The sequence below is a fragment of the Chaetodon trifascialis genome, chromosome 12 (assembly GCF_039877785.1).
Source record: "Chaetodon trifascialis isolate fChaTrf1 chromosome 12, fChaTrf1.hap1, whole genome shotgun sequence".
NCBI classification, from domain to species: Eukaryota; Metazoa; Chordata; class Actinopteri; order Chaetodontiformes; family Chaetodontidae; genus Chaetodon; species Chaetodon trifascialis.
Window position 1 is genome coordinate 1,272,958 of NC_092067.1, and position 18,754 is coordinate 1,291,711.

The window sequence follows — 18,754 nt, forward strand, 5'->3', positions numbered from 1 at the left end:
ATGCGTCCGCATGTCTCCTCTCCTGGAACACACAGGGGCAGAGCTTGTGGACAGGCAAGCCAGGCAGTTGCTTGGAGCCCCCAGCCACTAGGGGGGCCCCAGCCACTTATTTACAACAATGATTATTGATAGGCCTGGGCTTTCAGGGAACTCTGTTGGTCCCTGGACCTCACTTTGAGAACCACTAATCTATTTTTTCAGTATTCATCTCAGATGTCACAGAAATTGTGCATTTGTGTGTGCAAAAAACAATTTTTCGCAGTGTGCACGGGTGGGGTGGGGGTCCCAGGGATTTCTTCCTTGGAGCCCCAAGAAACCCTAGCAACGCCACTGGGAACACACCAGCGGTGTGAGCAGCGTCTGTTCCTGACGGAACCTGCTGGCTGTGGCTCGCACAACAGTGGTGCAGCCGGTGTGGCACTGGTGTCTCTGCTGTACCAAACAGGAGTCGAGCCATGCTGCAGTCTGCATATTTTGTTGGGAACCGTACAAGGCTTACAGTGAAAATAGGCGAGCCTCCTGAGCGCTAGATGAGACACAGCTGAGCCACGCTGCTCACGCAGGCAGTGTGGCAGCTCTAACCTGTTAACACCGAAATAAAAAAGCGACAGGTTCCACCACGCACACGTGCCGCAGGCGCGTCCAGCATGTTCCGGGCCTACTCTTGCTGTAAACACTGCATGGTATTGTGAGACAAGGCATGGAAGACTATTAACCTGGTAACCTGTCACAACTCCAAAACCTGATCAAAAGGGCAGGTAAAATCATTGGCATGCTGCCCCCATCTTCTCTATAGGAGATATTTGAACAGACAGTTATGAAACAAGGTCAAAAAATCACCACAGATCCGAACCACATCCTCTACAAAGAGTATGAACTGATGCCTTCAGGCAGAAGGTACAGGATACCAAACTGTAAGTTGAACAGGTACAAATTCTTGTTTATCCCACTATCAGTCAAACTACTTAACAGCAGGAAATGAAGTGGATGTGTGTTAGTGCACTGCTGTGAGAAGAGGGGAATGTGCAATAATGTGGCGTAGGCCATTGCTGCTGTGGTTAATTTCTTTATAGGGCATTGTGAAATCATTTCATTTATTTCAGGATATAGTGTAAAAATAGTGTATAATGTTTTGTTTGAATTTATTTATCAAGAGAAGTGTGCAATATGGATTGGGGGTAATGTGGGGATTGTGTGTTGTGTGACAATTGTGGTTTGATTGTATATGCGGGGCATGGATCTGGGTTGGCTGTGTGGCTGTGACGCCTTGAGTTTCTTGTTTGTCCAAGATGAATTTCTCCCAAGGGAGACAATAAAGATTTATCTTATCTTATCTTATCTTATCTTATCTTATCTTATCTTATCTTATCTTATCTTATCTTATCTTATCTTATTAAAAATACTATGGTGGTGAATGACTGTTATAGAAACGCCCTCCATTTGCAGCAAAACACCCCTCTCTCACCCCCGACATTCTCTGAACGCACACTGGGGTGGCGGAACTGTACCCATTGAGAAACCCTGGGCTAGAGTAATCCTTAAGAACCCTTAAGATGTTAGTCACACAACCAACTACATTTTACTGCCATCAGAGAACTAGAAAAATGAAGGATTGAAATATTTCAATATTTCCATTTCAACTTTGATTATGTATTTGTATATACAGTATTTATACTGTATAACACTCTGACGAATGGGCTGGTAACATCCACAAAACTCCAGACGATCCACTGCAATAAAGATATTTAGTCCATAACAAGTTGGTAATCCACAGCAACCAGTTTTCTCATTTCCTATTAGCAGGTGATGTGCTCGTCTTCCATTTGTTTTCTGTCTTTTCTCCATTACAACTTCCAGAAACATATGCAGAAGGGTGCTATCCTGCCTCCAATTACTCTCTGGAGTGTCAGGCTTCAAATGACATCTCATTTGACCAATCATGATCCGACACACGAAGCCTAGCAACCAGAGAAGCCAATAACAGTCTGAGTAGAACAATGGTCCTCCTTCTCTTCCCAATTGCGAAAATTGAGCCAATCACAGCTGATATGCCACTTCAGTGGATTATTTACAGATCTGGCACCTCAAATAAAGGATTTCAGGGATAATGGTGATATTACGCACGATTGCAAGTGATAGATAGATAGATAGATAGATAGATAGATAGATAGATAGATAGATAGATAGATAGATAGATAGATAGATAGATAGATAGATAGATAGATTCCATTGAGAGCATTGAGGAATGTTGACATTAATGTTTAATGTTGCCCCCCCTGAGAGGACTTAAACAGCCTCATGGCATGGGGGAGGAACAACTTCCTCAGTATGTCAGTGGAGGAGAACAGTGACAGCAGCCTGTCACTGAAGCTGCTCCTCTGTCTGGAGATGACGCTGTGCAGCGGATGCAGTGGATTGTCCATGATTGACAGGAGCCTGCTCAGGGCCTGTCGCTCTGCCACAGATGTCAGGCTGTCCTGCTCTGTGCCCACAACAGAGCCCACCTTCCTCACTAGTTTGTCCAGATGTGTAGCGTCCATCTTTGTGATGCTGCCTCTCCAGCACACTGCTGCGTAGAAGAGGGCACTTGCTACCACAGTCTGGTAGAACATCTGCAGCATCTTTTTGCAGATGTTGAAGGATGCCAGCCTTCTGAGGAAGTACAGTTGTTACACCTCCTTTCCATTGTCTCCCCTGCCATTGCCCAAAAGTTTGCCCTTTACTTCAGACCTTAGAATCCATGTCTGTCTATGCTGCTCAGAGTTCATGGCTGCTATCACGAAGCCACCTACTGCCATCCTCAACTCCTGGTCCTGCTCTCACATCAGCACGTAATGCAAAGGACTCTGCAGACCTCCTTGCTTGCAGCAACACTATGCTCTGTTCAGGTTATGCATTCATGCATTCATGCATTCATTCATTCATTCATTCATTCAACTTTATTTTATATAGCACATTTCATACGACAAGCGTAAACTCAGTGTGCTTCAAGATATATAAGTAACATAGATAATAAAGTATTACATGTAAATACAAGCAGAACAACATAGATAAAAAGAACATGATAAAAACAAACAAGATAAGAAGGTATTATTATCATCATTTTTCTTAGAAGGGACATAATAACAATAATAATACTAAGTACCAAAACAAATAAAAAAAAAAAATACACTTAAAACCTAACTAAAAGCTTGTGAAGAAAGATATGTTTTTTGTTGGCTTTTAAAGGAGAACACTGTTGTGGCAGAACGTAGTTCATGGAAGAGAATTCCAGAGAGTTGGACCATAATGACTGAAAGCACCATGAGCTGATTTAGAATTGATTTTAGGTATGGTGAGGAGACCTTTAATTGATGATCTAAATGATCTCTCTGGTGTGTACTCAGTGAGCATATCAACAACATAAGAAGGAGCCACACCATTAAGACATTTAAAAACAATAAGAAGTATTTTAAAATCAAATCTTTGTTTTACCGGGAGCTAGTGAAGAGAAGATAAAATAGAAGTTATGTGATCAGACCTTTTAGTTTTTGTTAAAACTCTCACTGCTGCATTTTGAATAAGCTGGAGTTTATTTAATGTCTGCTTTGTCAGTCCAGCAAAAAGTGAATTACAGTAGTCCAGCCTACTGGAAATAAAAGCGTAAACCAGCTTTTCAGAGTCTGACTGAGACAAGATAGATCTAACTTTTGATATATTTTTGAGGTGATAAAAGGCAGTCTTAGAAATATTAGAGATGTGCTTCTAAAATTCAGCATCTAAAATTACACCCAAGTTCTTGACATGATCGCGTGGTGGAGTTAACAAAGATTTAATTTCATTCCTCAAAGCCTTTTGTCCAACTAACAGAATCTCTGTTTTATCATGATTAAGCTGTAAAAAATTCTTCGCCATCCAAAATGTGATATCTGTGATGCACTGGATGTGGTCATTTACTGGACTAAGGTTATCAGCGGAGACGGATATGTATAACTTTGTGTCATCGGCATACGATTGCTGTGAAATATTATATTGTTGTATTATGGACCCAAGCAGAAGCATGTACAATTTAAACAACAAAGGACCTAGAATTGACCCCTGAGGTACTCCATGTGGAATGCTGACCTCATCAGATTTACAATTACCGATGGACACAGAGAACGATCTTCCAGTGAGCTATGAAGAAAACCACTTTAAAATGGTGCCTTTAAGGCCAAGACAGTTTTCAATGCGCTGAAGAAGAATGACATGGTCCACAGTGTCGAATGCTGCACTGAAGTCAAGGAGTACCAAAACTGAAGCCTTATGATTGTCTGTGCCAATTTTCAGATCATTAATAACTCTGACCAGAGCAATTTCGATACTGTGGTTGACTCTGAAACCAGACTGGTAAATGTCAAACAAATTATTATTGGACAGATACATATGTAATTGTTGGTAGACAACCTTTTCAAGAATTTTCCCCAAAAATGGAAGATTTGATATTGGTCTGTAATTCTCAAACACAAGAGGGTCAAGATTATTCTTTTTCAACAGTGGTGTTACAATAGCATGTTCGAGACATGAAGGGAAGATACCAGAATTCAGAGAAGCATTAACTATGTCGAGGACATCTTCTACCAAACAGCTAAATGCATTTTTGAATAACTTAGTAGGCATTGGGTCAAGAGCACATGTTGCAGAGCTGAGCTGCTGCAGCACATCTTGTAGCTCATTAGACTCAATCAGAGTGCTGACAGTATGGCACCGAGTGGAAGAGGAGAGGTCACACCCACCAGCAGAGGAAGCCACAATAACATTTCTAATAATGGAAATTTTAGATTTAAAGTATGTGGCAAATTCATTACATTTCTCTGAGGAGTGGAGCTCAGCAGGGATTGGTCTACGCAGACTAACCAATTTATCAATTGTACCAAACAGCACTTTAGAATTGTTTAAATTTTCCGAAATTATTTGGGAAAAATAAAGTTGTCTGGATTTTTTCATTTTTTTGTTATATTCACAGAGCAGGTCCTTATACATAATATAATCAACCTGCAGTTTGGTCGTGAGCCATCCGCACTCAATTCTGTGGCAGGTTCTTTTTAGTGCCATTTCGTTTTACTGGAAATTAATTTACTATTTACAGGTGCAATAACGTCCATAATTTGTATTGTTGAAATTATTGGCCAAATTGTCACACAAAGACAATTTGGAACCAGACTGTACCTTGCTACACCTGACAGAGTTAGTATATCTAGCAATAAATCTGTCAGATGTTTCAGCACAGATGACCCATCTTTTGACTAATTTTAAACCAGGTACATATTTGGTCATTAGAGTCGTATTAAAAAAAAACAAAAACAAAAGTGATCTGAAATCCCAATGTCTAGAACACACTTTGGGGTAATATTAAGGCTTTTAGAAATAACAAGTTCAAGAGTGTGACCTTGATTGTGTGTAGGACCAGCAATGTGCTGTATGAGCTCAAAGGCTGATGACATGTCAATGAACTGGTTAGCAAAGCCATCATCTGAGTTATCAACATGAATGTTAAAATCACCAGTACTAAGAACTGAATCATATTCAAGTGTAATTTTAGATAAAAGGTCACCAAAATTTTTTGAGTCTTGGAAGGCGGTACACTGAGAGCACTAAACAGGGATACACAGATCTTACTATTAGAGCAAGGTGTTCAAATGTAGAGTAAGACCCAAGTGAGATGCTTACATGATAAAGATTCTGAAAAAATAGCAGCAACACCGCCACTTTTCTTGTTAGACCTGGTACAGTGTAAAAATGAACAATTAGATGGTGAAGCTTCAATCAGCTCCTTACTACCAGTTTCGTCAAGCCAGGTCTCAGTGAGTAAAACACAATCAAGTTGATGAGATTTTATAATATCATTTACAATGAAGGTTTTATTAGAAAGGGATCTGACATTGAGAAGGGCCATGTTCAAAGTGCATGATGTGTATGTGGAATGGTCAGTTAAGGTAGGTTCAGGCCATGGATGGCTAGAGTTATTCAGAGACTGTGTTTGGGAGTCAAAGCATACAGTAGCGGGACTCACACAGTTAATACTTGAAGTGTTAAAAGGAGACATAGAGGTCTGGATTGAGTCTTGCCGTAGTGCATTACAGAATGAGAATGCCATAAAGTTTATAAAATTTGTGGTCAGCTGTGAAAGGCGGAGACCTGGCGCGGCAGCCGGCACTCTGGGTACTTGGACAGAAACGCTATCGCTGTACACACTCAAGGGCGCTTGTCAGATGGAGAGACAGCGCTGGTGCTTGAGTTACTGCATGTCTTCATGACATAAAGACCTGGATGACCTGCAATTTTCTGATGCTAAACTTGGACAAAACTGAAGTTATAGTAGTAGGCCCTAAACATCTTAGAAAGTCACTTTCTGATGACATAGCAGCTATGGATGGCATTGCGCTAGCCTCCAGCACCACTGTAAAGAATCTGGGAGTCATCTTTGACCAAGACATGTCCTTTCACTCCCATGTAAAACAAATTTCAAGGACTGCCTTTTTTCACCTACGTAATATCGCAAAAATCAGGCATATTTTGTCTCAAAATGATGCAGAAAAACTAGTCCATGCATTCGTAACTTCCAGGCTGGATTATTGCAATTCCTTACTATCAGGCTGCCCAAATTCGTTGCTGAATATTCTCCAGTTGCTCCAGAACGCTGCAGCACGTGTTCTGACAAAAACCAGGAAGCGAGATCATATTTCTCCAATACTCGCCACTTTGCACTGGCTCCCTGTAAAGTTTAGAATAGAGTTTAAAATTCTCCTCCTTACTTACAAAGCCATAAATGGCCAGGCACCTTCTTATCTTGAAGAGCTCATAGTACCTTATTGCCCTACTCGAACACTGCGTTCCCAGAATGCAGGTCTACTTATGGTTCCTAAAGTCTCCAAAAGCAGAACAGGAGTCAGAGCATTTAGCTATCAAGCTCCTCTCCTGTGGAACCATCTTCCAGTCTTTGTCCGGGAGGCAGACACTGTCTCTACATTTAAGAGTAGGCTTAAAACTTTCCTTTTTGATAAAGCTTATAGTTAGGGCTGGCTCAGGCTTGTCCTGGACCAGCCCCTAGTTATGCTGCTATAGGATTAGACTGTCGGGGGACATCCAAAGATACACCGAGCTCCTCTGTCCTTCTGTCCCTCTCCATCCGCACGCTCTCATGTCCTACCACGGCGTGTTACTAACTTAGCTCCTTCCCCGGAGTCTCTGTGCTTTGTCGTCTTGCAGGTTCCCATGGACAGTGGCTGAATCTGGATTGTGGATTTCAGCTGCGTCTCCTGCCTTGGCCCTGCCTGACATCCACTGCAATTGCTACTGCTGTTATTACATCCACTGTCACTGTTACTGTGACTGCATGTCTGTCTCTCTGTCTCTGTCTCTGTCTCTCTCTCTCTCTCTCTCTCTCTCTCTCTCTGACTGCATTTCTGTCTGTCTGTCTGTCTGTCTGTCTCACTCTCCCTCTCTTGCTCTTCCTCTCTCACCCAACCGGTCGAGGTAGATGGCCGCCCACCCAGAGTCTGGTTCTGCTCGAGGTTTCTGCCTGTTAAAAGGAAGTTTTTCCTCGCCACTGTCGCCAAGTGCTTGCTCATGGGGGAATTGTTGGTTTCTTTGTAGATAAAAGAGCTTGGTCTGTACCAGCTCTATATGGAAAGTGTCCTGAGACAACTTCTGTTGTGATTTGGCGCTATACAAATAAATAAAATTGAATTGAATTGAAATTGACTGTACAAAGATCTGCGCCTTTTTGAAGCAACGCTAGCCTTGTGACTCCCTTCAGCACAACCTCTATTCAACAGCGGCGAAGGCAATGTTGGTACATCAGCCAGAGGAGCAAAGAAGTTGGACAGCCCCAAGTCCGTAGAATCATCCTGGGAATCATTGAGAAGAAGGGAGCGTCTATTCTTGCCTTTGACCACCGAGGCCCAGGTGGAACAGCCGGGAGACGGGTCATCTGAAAGTGTTACCCCCGCTGGTAGACTGGTAGGCTCAGTGTACTCCGATGAGGATAGCCTGGAGCAGAGGTCATCCTGACGCTGGAGAAGGGCCGAGATGAGCTGCTCAATGGAGGCTAACTCTCGCCTAATCTCAGAGATGAACGAGGAGGTGACCATGCTGTCTGTCCAGCAGCTCATCCATTTATCCAGATGTTGCAGACTTTGTGAAGGATTTATCCACTAATGTGTTGTCTCCAAGTCCCAGCTAAAACATGCTAGCAACAAAAGCAACACTACAGGTCAACCAAGCTAGCTAGGTCGTCTAGCTGGGTTTCACAAGCGCAAACGCTGTTGGTGTTTGGACAAATTAGTAATGTCTCCACATTGCTGCAGCGCAATTTGGCAAAGTTTACACACTACAAATATTACGTGCACCTCTCCGAGTTTTCTCTGACTAGCCAAAATATTGACAAAAATCTCCATTCATAGACAATCTCAGATTCTCAAATTCCTTTGACTTTTACATACCAACTCTTATGCAGCTAGACTAATCAGTCCAGTTTACCTCAAACCATCTATGTGTTTTGACTTGATTCATTCCTAAATCCACACAAGCGCATCGATGACTACATAAACTAAGACTAGTCAGTCAAGCTTCCATGCAAGATCCTCAGAAATGGCTAAGCGGCCTGTGGTTTCACCACCACTTCTGGCAAAATCTAATCCAGATCCAGAAGACACTCCAACCATCCACTCTTCTTTGCAGCCACCTCTACTATAGGCATGGAATCCCCAATGTCATCAAATTCGCGGCCCCTGGTCTCCCCCTTTATATCTCACGTACATCTGCAATGATGTGATTGACATCAGACACGCCCATGAACAGGTTTTCTCTTGAAGTTCCTTTGGAGCTTTAAGTGAAAAGCTGAGAATATTCAAAGGGGCGGTTCCCCCATCCCTCAACTCCCCCGGTTCCATCCCGTTCTGTGGGCCACTTACGTTGATCCATCATTACAGTCTATCCATCCATCCATCCATCCATCCATCCATGACTCAGATCTCTCCTTTCATCCTTTCATCCCTCACCCTCTTTTTGCCCCACTCTGTCATCCCTCTACCCTCATCCCTCAATCCCTCATCCGTCCCTCCTCATCCCCTCATCCCCTCAACCATCAACCTTTATCAATCCTTCCTTCATCCCTCACTCCTCATCACCTCATCCCTCCATCCCTAGCTCCTCATCCCCTCATCCATTCATCCCTCACTCCTCACCGATTCATCCCTCCTCCCCTACATTCTGCCTTTCCTTCATCCCTTGACCCTCATCCGCACATATTATCCTTTATCATTCATGCTCTCTTCCATCAGGCTGTCTTTGCAGTGGAAAGACACAAATATTTTTGAAATTGGTGCTACATGACCAAATAAACAGAGAAGGGCTATGGTATTTCCTTTTGCTCAAAAGGTATGTAACCTATAGCAACCAGAATGCCCTGCATCACATGTGGACCACAATACTTCTGCTGGTGTGTGAGGTACCGTGGGTTGAGTTGGTTTTGGTTTGACCAGTTTCAAGCAATGTACAGCTAAACAGTACAGTAAAAGAAGAAAACATTTCAAGTGAGAAACAGGGAAGGCAGTACTACAATCCTGATTCATATTAGATTAGTACTACCTGGTTTGAGTGTTTGATCAGAGTTTTGTGCCATGATCTGGAGGAAAATGTAATGTTTGCATATGCTCTGTAACTTATGTCTGTTTACCCAACTCTTACCGAAGTCTGTTACTAACCTACATCACCAATCTGAAAATGCTCCAACTATAACACTTGCTCACACACACCCCAGAGGTAAGAGGTAACAAGATGCAGCTAGAGACAATGGAATTCTCATTGATCACATCCATTACAACAGAGTGTGTCCTGCAATCTTCACAGATGTTTTCAACACCTAGTACTATGACCATAATCTCACAGCAGTGATGGTTCCTATGAGAGCAATTTTCAATTGTTTTTGGACATTCAGTATTCATGTTCTTGCCAAACAACTGTTCATTTATCTCTTACCAATCATGACGTTCTACATTATGAAAATGGATGGCAGAGATAATCTAAATGCAGTCATTGGTGAACCATGTTTCCCCACCTCTTGGGTCCGCTTATGTTTGGTAGATTTGTCAAACTGGCTCACATCCATTTTCCCTCCGTGTGATAAAATAAAATCCATCTTGTATATTTTATGAAAAGCATAACTTTGACCAACATTACACTTCATTATATATGGGTAAGCATCCTCCCATTTGATGAGAAACTTTTAGACTTTCTGGCAGGTACTTCTCTTTGTTTTATTGGTGGATGCCATTTGAGTGAATGACTCCTCGTCAATAAATATTACAATTAATGTTCTACATACTGCCTGCCACCTGCTGTATGAGTCAACCTTTTTTTTCTTTGTTAGAAAGGTTAAAAATATGGAAGATTTAGAGGAAAATATTTAGAGAAGGGTAAAATTCAGGAGAATCCTAGGAAAAACAGAAAGGTTGATAGGTATGCATTCACACTGATTTGGCATTGCAGCTGGAGTAATCCCGTGACAAGAGGGTCCTAGTTTTATCTAATGCCTAGAGTGAACAGGAATGATTGAAACTGGGATGTAATAATCCATGACATAAAATGAATGTCGGTCAGGGACGTGAAGTTGGAGACAGGGGTTCTTCCCTAATTCCTATTTCTTGACTTCGGTACCCTTGCTCAGACCACATCCATATTTGATCTCAGCCTTAATTTTGATCTCAACTACATACCTGCACAGTTTCATGACAAAGTGAAAACAGTACCAGTCACACAGAAATTGAATGATAACAGGTGGAGAATGGGGTTCTCAGTGTTTAATGTAAAGTGTTACTGTATTCTAGTCTGATGACCAGTCACAGTGCTTTTTACACATCTGCATTCACCCACAAATACTTTCATATGATGGTGGCTAGGCCTCATCATGGGCTGAAACCATTCACACACCGATGGCACAGCATCAGGAGCAATTTGGGGTTCAGTATCTCGCACAAGGATACTTTGATGTGTAGACTGCCGAGTCCACCAAACCACCAATCTTCTGCTAAGTGGACAACCACTGTACCTACTGAGTCACAGCTGCCCCAAGTAATACAGGAAACAACTGTACAGTATGCAGTATGCTGTACAGTTTACAGTGCACGCACACTCACAGACACACTCCAAATCTCTCTCTCTCTCTGTCTTGCTCACACACACACACACACACACACACACAGAACCAAACACCACACAATGATCATAGCACACATTGCATTAGCACAGGGCTCAGAGAATCTAAATAGTTTTCACTGTGTGGCATGTTGGGTCTTTTTTTCAGTTCATTGGCCGTTGCTGTAGAAAATGGTGTTTCTGTTGCACATGTCAACATATTGATATTATTGACTGCACTGCTCTTTATTCACAGTCACAACAAGAGACAGTACCATGATTTTATAGCCAAGCACAGAAAAAACAGAGGCTGTCTAATCTCTGAGCTTGTGTCAATTCAGGAAAATTCTCTCATTGTCTGGCCATTGCACTTCCCCCATATTACATAACATATTCAATCAGTAATGCCACTGTAGGTACAAGTTAGGTCAGTTTGCCCGTTGAACAAATACATCTCCCAAAGTCACAGTGAAATTGCAGCATATGTAGCATATTTAGTTCCTGTAATGTGACTTATTTTTCAGTTAAAAAAAAAAAAAAAAGGGATATGTGGGCAGGGTATTATACTGTAACTATACCAGTGTGTATACCAGTACAATTTTTTTTTTTTGCAGTGAGAAGTGTCTTTTTCCATTTGTTTTCCACAGGCAGTATGGGCATTTGCTTGCTTATGTGCCCAGGGCAGCTTGTGTTTAAATAGTCAGAGTGCCTCATATTTTTGCAGAGCTTGGGCTGAAAAACTTCAACCTAGATAGATAGAATAGCGCCCAACATCATTTGCAGTTTTTTCCCATTGTCCAGTCAGATGAATTGAGAGGTAGGTCTTCTGTGGTGGTGACAACAAAGTTTACAGTTGCTTGGAATAACAACCATGGAGGACTAACTAGTCTTGGCTGTTGCTGGATACCCAGAGCTATAAGATTTTACTAATCATAGTTAAAAAGAAAAAAGGGCCTGGGGGCAAATTGATGTGGCTCTTGAGATTTCAGGACGATTGTTTTCGTTAATTTAAACCATAGTTAACTGGTAGCAGTTCATAACTTGTGCTAAGCTAATGTTAGCTCACTTTCAAAGTCTGTCTTGGCAAGCCGTACAACATATCTGAACAAACTGTAGACTCACTTTCTAAGCTGAAGGTTTAACATTAATCAACTGACAAGTTATTAGCTAACATCCATTTTACCCATTGTTGTTAAAGGGTAAAGGAGGACTGCATATAGCACTGGAAAAATCTCAGGGACAGCTAGTTTTTTTTTTTTTTAAAAAAGAAGGCAAAGAAGGTGATGGAATCTCCATTTTCCTGTATCTGCTGCTGCTCTTCAGACAGAGATGAGTGCTTCTTGATCAGAGTCTGAGAAAGTCTCCAGAATGACCATAAGCAGACGACTGACGGAACAAGGCTTTAAGGGAAGAATAGCTGCTACGAAACCATTATTGAGGCCTGCAAACATCCAGAAACACCTCAGATTTGTCAGGGAGCACAAACACTGGACTGTTGATGACTGGAAGAAGGTACTCTGGACGAACGAGTCCAAGTTTGAACTCTTCGGTGAGCATCGTTGTGTTTATGTCCGCAGAGAAGATGGAGAACATTTTGATGCCAGATGCATTGCACACATAGTGAAACACAGTGTAGATTCCATTATGGCATGGGGTTCCATTTGTGGAAACGGCCTGGGCAAATTAGTGAAAATCGACGGTTTCATGAACAAGACCATCTACCACAACATCTTAGTGCATCATGGAATCCCTTCTGGACTGAATCTGATTGGGCGTGGATTCATATACCAACAAGACAATGACCCCAAGCATACTTCAAAGCTGTGCAGAGACTATTTGACCAAGAAAAAGGAATCTGGAGCACTAGAACTGATGGACTGGCCCAGTCAAAGTCCGGATTTGAATCCTATTGAACAAATTTGGGATTTAGTAGATTCTAAGATTGATCGCACTGTCGAAGAGACTGTCGAAAAGTACATAAAAACAATGCCAGCAAGAATGCAAGCTGTTATCAAGGCCAAAGGAGGCCATACAAAATATTAAGTTTTTCGGTTATTATGTGTGAAAAAGAACTATTTAGTCGTTTCAGTTTGTTATTTGCCAAATAGATAACAATAACATTTTTAGTTTTAAACAAGTTTTTGAAAGATTTCTGAAATATTTATGTTGTCTCGTTTTAATGACAGGTGGTCTAATAAATTTATTAAGCACTGTAGATAGAGGAGGATATGAGAATAATGAATAAACTAGACCTCAGTCACATTCTCTGGAAATGCACATTAAGTTTTCTCCAACTCAGATAGAAACAGACACTTATTAGTATTGATCTGGTCAACAAATTTTGGCAAATATGTGTTGACATCATTTTATTTAATGACTAAATTGTCATGGCAATGTAAGTGGAAAATTATTGAGAAATGAAATTATGCGGAAATACCCCGGTGAGTAAAGACGAGAAACAAAAGTAGCTCTGTTCAGGCAAATGCACTAATTTAGATCACAGTACCTATCTTAAACATCCATTTCTCACCGCCTCCATGCATCTTCCTGGTTGTGTCATTAGAGACCTGTCTCTTCCTAATGTTTCTTTTTCCCTTTTCCCAGTGTTATGTTTTGTCTGTCTGTTTTCCCCTGTCTGTCTAGCTGGGTGTGTCTCTACACCTAGCCAGCTCCGCCTCCTCAGGTGCACACCTGATGACCATGACCATGATTAAGGTACAGAATAAAAGGGGAGAGCTCTCTCCTACCTGTTGCTGGGGTGTCCTGGCGGTGTCTTCGTTCACTCCGTGTGAGTACTATGTTCGCTATCTCCTCTGAGACGTGCTAATGTTTAGCTTTGTTGGACTGCTACTTATAGTGTGCCTTGCTTCAGAAACCAGATTCGTCTGAGCTCCCTTTGTTTAATTCCACTGACTTTTGAGTGTGCTTTATTTTGTCATTTTCCTCTCATTTGAGTGCGCTTTGTGTTACACAGTTCTTGTTTAAATGAAATTTAATTATTGTTGATTGATAACATGCCTCTCTGGTCTGCATCTTTGGGTCCTAAGAAATTATTGAGGCATTCTGCTTAACATGTTGGATGATTTATTTTTTTCCTTGCTCAGTGCACATCTGGTGCCTGCGCAAATGCCATCTTGCAAGATACAGTAACTAATGTGACTAAGATAAACTTGTCAGAGAATACCACTAAATCTAGCTATCTTAAAAAGCTGAACAAAACTATTAGCTGCTGCTGATAGCTGGTCTCTCAAATGATGACGATCTTCTTGCTTGGCCCATAATAGACCCTTCTACAAAGTTTCATCAAAATTGAGCCAGTATTTTTCTGTAATCTCGCTGGCAAAGAGACAAACAAACTGAACTGAAGAGATAATCTCCTTATCTAATAATATTGAAATATCCTTCAGCAAAATTAGATTAAAATTAAAACTTTCCACTGACTAAATCTTGACTAAAATTAAACAAAAACACTAAAATGTTACTTTAAACCAATATAAATTTTCAATAAGCAACTAAAACTAAGTTTGAAAATCCTGTTAGAATTAACACTGTACTATGATTGTTTTGTTGGTTACTACATTTTGATCCAGGAGCTACTGTCAAGTGAAGTAGTATGATGGGTGGGGTTAGTCGTCTCAAATTGCAATATATTTAGGTTGATAAATGCCCCGAAGTTAAGGATGAGTCATCAAAATTATTATATTTCATTTATGGCAGAAAACAAGAGATGACTGAAACGGGGACAAGGGACTAAAAGTTGGGAATTTATTATTGTTTTTTCAGTTTATTGAACAAGCTGTTGTGATTGGCACTAGCATGTTCCTGTCTGGCTAGCATGTTAGTGGTCAGCTGGCAAGCTTCAATACTTTGCCAATCAGAACTGTAAATAACAACTTCAACAAGCTACACACACACACACACACACACACATTGTTAAAACCTGGCAGTGTGTCTCTCCCTTGTGTTTCTTTTTCCCTTTTCCCAGTGTGTTTTTATCTGTCTGTCTTCCGCTGCCTGTGCAGCTGGGTATGTCCTGCACTTGGCCGGCTCCGCCTTCCTGCGCACACCGGTGGCTAATCAGGCACAGGTTAAAAGGAGAGAGTGCTTCCTTACCTCTTGCCGGATTGTTCCAGTCTCCTTCCTCCCAAGATCCTTCCAGGCCTGTTTGAATATCATTATCGTAAGTACTTTCATCTCAAGCTATCGTGAGCATGCTAATGAATTTGTTTTCCACCTTTAATGGTGTGTTTTCTTTTATTCCAGTTGCCTGTCTGCCACTTCCATGTGTGCCTTGCCTCAGACCCGTCGTACGGAGCTCCCTTAGTTCTTTCCACTCTGTTAGAGTGCACTTTTCGTTTATTGCTTGTTCCACTCCTTTTGAGTGCGCTTTCTGTCTATAATAAATTTGTTATTTTTACCTGCCCTCTCTCTGGGCCTCATCTTTGGGTCCTGTTCTAAAACCGTGGTGAAAACCATAACACACATGCGCACACACAGTTCTGAACACCCTCTGGAGATCTGAACCATTTTCAGTTTGCACACACATCAATTTTCATCAACTTGAGTGAATTTTCTGGTCCTCATATATTTTGATTACCTTTCTCAGAGTGGTGCTTGGAGCTGAATGCTCATGTCAGCATGCTCATATGCTCATGATAGGAAAGCTTACATGCTGATGTTCAGCAGGTATAATGCTCACCATGATCACTATCTTTGTTTAGCATATTAGCATGCTAAAATAGCATAAAGCACAAGGTACTGCTGAGGTTGATGGGAATATTTTGTAGGTATTTTGCCATAAAACACAGAATTAGCTAATTAAATTGATAATGGTGCTAGACAGAAATTCAGAGTATCCCCAGAGTTATTATTAGGAGTCATTGTCTGGGAATCATTAATGTCTGTACAAAATTTTAGAGCAAATACATTTCATAGATATTGAGATATTTCACTGGATAAGTGAAAACTTTGACTTGCTGATTGCACTAAGATGAAGAGAGGATCACGACAACCAATGATACGTCATTCACAAAACCTCCACGACCACACAACAGTTCCATGTCTAATTCCTCCAGAATTTTCAGCCACTGTACACTCTTTGGTTTTCACCTGTTTTTATTTCTATTTAAATTCAGATTCTGATTATGATTTCCACTCCAGTCTCGAATAAAATCACAAAACACTTTCACCACTCTGAAACGACCATGAAGCTGCTAAGAGGTTGTTATCTGATAAATGTTGTTTGAATGTGATATTTTCATGGTCGGTTGTAAACACAAGGTCCATTGGCCCTTTTGGTCCCACTGAACCACACTGAGTCAGCTGCTGTGTTTAAACAGAAGAGCTTGTACTCCCGTTGTCACTGCACTGCAATGTCTGTTGCTATGGTGATCTGCCACAATTAGATACAGTGGTGAGTTTGCCTTGGAGTGTCATCAGGCATTTTCAGGCACATCATCATTGTCTTCCTCATTCTCCTCCACTGGCCCCACCCCTGCAATGGTTACCACAGTGAAAGGTCAGCTCATTGAAAGTTAAAATGTAATAAATGATTGCATATAATGTCATGTGTGTACCGTTCCAGGTCAGGTGATCTGCAGGAATGCAGTCTGGAGGCTTGTCATGTGTCTCAACAGAAGGTGAGCTGTCTGACTTCTGTGATTGGTCAGATGTGTTCCAATCAGGGACTCTGTGACTGGGTGAGCCATGAGATTGGATGTTTGAGTTGACATTAGACTCCACTTCCTCTTGTTGCTCTTGCTCCTTGTTGGCCAGTTCTGTGTGCAGTGGACACAGGAACATTTAAATTACAGGAAATATGATTAAGAATCATGTTTCTTCCATGTCTGTAAAGGAACACATGTAATGGACTGTGTACAGCACTTAAAGTTACAGAAAACATCACATAACAACTAACAGGACAAAGAGTTATTGTCCTTAGGCACAGTGGGATGTCATTTGTTTTGCATATGTTTGGTCATAAATCAATATATTAGACAAACAGAAATTCTGACCTGATGATGGTGTTAGATAAAAATTCAAGGCATCATTACAATTTATAGAAAATTAGTTGGCAATTTTCCATCCATCCATTATCTATACCGCCTGTCCCTTTCGGGGTTATGGGGGGCTGGAGCCTATCCCAGCTACAATGGGCGAGAGGCGGGGTACACCCTGAACCGGTCGCCAGCCGATTGCAGGGCCACATGTAAGGACAAACAAACATTCACACTCACACCTACGGACAATTTAGAGTCATCAATTAACCTAATGAGCATGTTTTTTGTCTGTGGGAGGAAGCCGGAGTACCCGGAGAGAACCCACGCATGAACGGGAAGAACATGCAAACTTCACACAGAAAGGCCCCGCCTGGCAACCTTCTTGCTGTGAGGCACGCGCACTACCTGCTGCGCCACTGTGCAGCCTTGGCAATTTTCTTTATAGCAAATTTCCATTTAGAGATTTCACTCCCGAACAAAAATGTCAATCTCGTTTCGGCACTAGAAGATAACTGGGGTCACCAAGTCAGTCAAACTTTATGGTGATCTATTCAGCAGTTGTTTAGATATTTCAGTCTGGACCAAGGTCTTGGAGTATTTCAATCCCATTCAACAACACAAAAAAATGGCAAAATATGACATAATTTTCTCATGTGTACTGTTGTGAGGGAAGAGGTTATACCAAGCTAGAAAGTAAGTAAAATTTATTATTATACAATTTATTTATTATACAAAGTCATGAAAGAAAAAAGTTTTAGGGTGTTTCTGTCCATCATGCATTTTGTGAAAAGCTTGAGTTCATTCTTTCTTCTGTTGCTGTGGGGTTTAATCCTAAGATATTTACACTAGTGCTGTCAATCGATTAAAATATTTAATTGCGATTAATCTCATGAATGTCATAGTTAACTTGCAATTAATCGCAAATTAATCTCATGAATGTCATAGTTAACTCGCGATGAATCGCAAATTAATTGCACATTTTAATCTATTCTAAATGTCCCTTTAATTATCATTTTAATGCTCTTATCAACATGGAAAAGTGGATAGGCTTGCTTTGTGCAAATGTTTTTTAATTGAAAACAGCAACGTGTAGTGTTATTTCACACTAACATTCTCACTTTGAGCAGTCATTCACATTTGAATTAATTAAATCTCTTAAATTTAACACTGCCAATAAACAGATGACAAAAAAAAAACTTGGTTACAAAAAAAGTCCCTTTAACAACCCTTTCTAAGGGATCAAAACAGGGTGGTATAAGATATAGTAACAAAGTACACATTATCGCTATTATTGATAAACTAGGACTCAGGCTATAGCGCAGTTAAACTTTCCTTTCTTAAGTTTCCTTTGAACATAATAGCATCCATATGCCTCTGTCAAAAGCCATTCATTGTCGTCTGGTTTTGACAAGGAGGCGGTGGAGAATTCGCATTCGCTGTGTGTTTGGCCATCAAGTGGTATTTCAGACTGGATGTGCTACGGTGATAATTCAGTTCACACCAACAACACACTAGATAGCTTTGGTCTTGTCAGTCAACCCATCTGGCAACTTTTTGAAACTAGACTCCATTCAGAATCTTGTTCGCATCCATTTCAGCGT

The 18,754-nt window shown here is 41.1% G+C and overlaps 1 protein-coding gene across 3 annotated transcripts in view; it reads right to left on the reverse strand.

Annotated features, from left to right (window-relative positions):
* The window catches only part of pde1a (phosphodiesterase 1A, calmodulin-dependent), a 173,025-nt gene that overhangs the window by 41,907 nt on the left and 112,364 nt on the right, over positions 1-18,754 (reverse strand). For 2 of the 3 annotated variants that reach the window (XM_070975835.1, XM_070975836.1), the window contains 2 exons: positions 16,731-16,931; positions 11,973-16,648 (listed from right to left, as the gene is read on the reverse strand). In XM_070975835.1, coding sequence (XP_070831936.1) covers positions 16,590-16,648; positions 16,731-16,931 — 260 coding nt within the window. In that variant the 3' untranslated portion in view covers positions 11,973-16,589. Of the gene's footprint in view, positions 1-11,972; positions 16,649-16,730; positions 16,932-18,754 lie in introns of those variants that run through there. The other variant, XR_011602941.1, reaches the window with a different exon arrangement.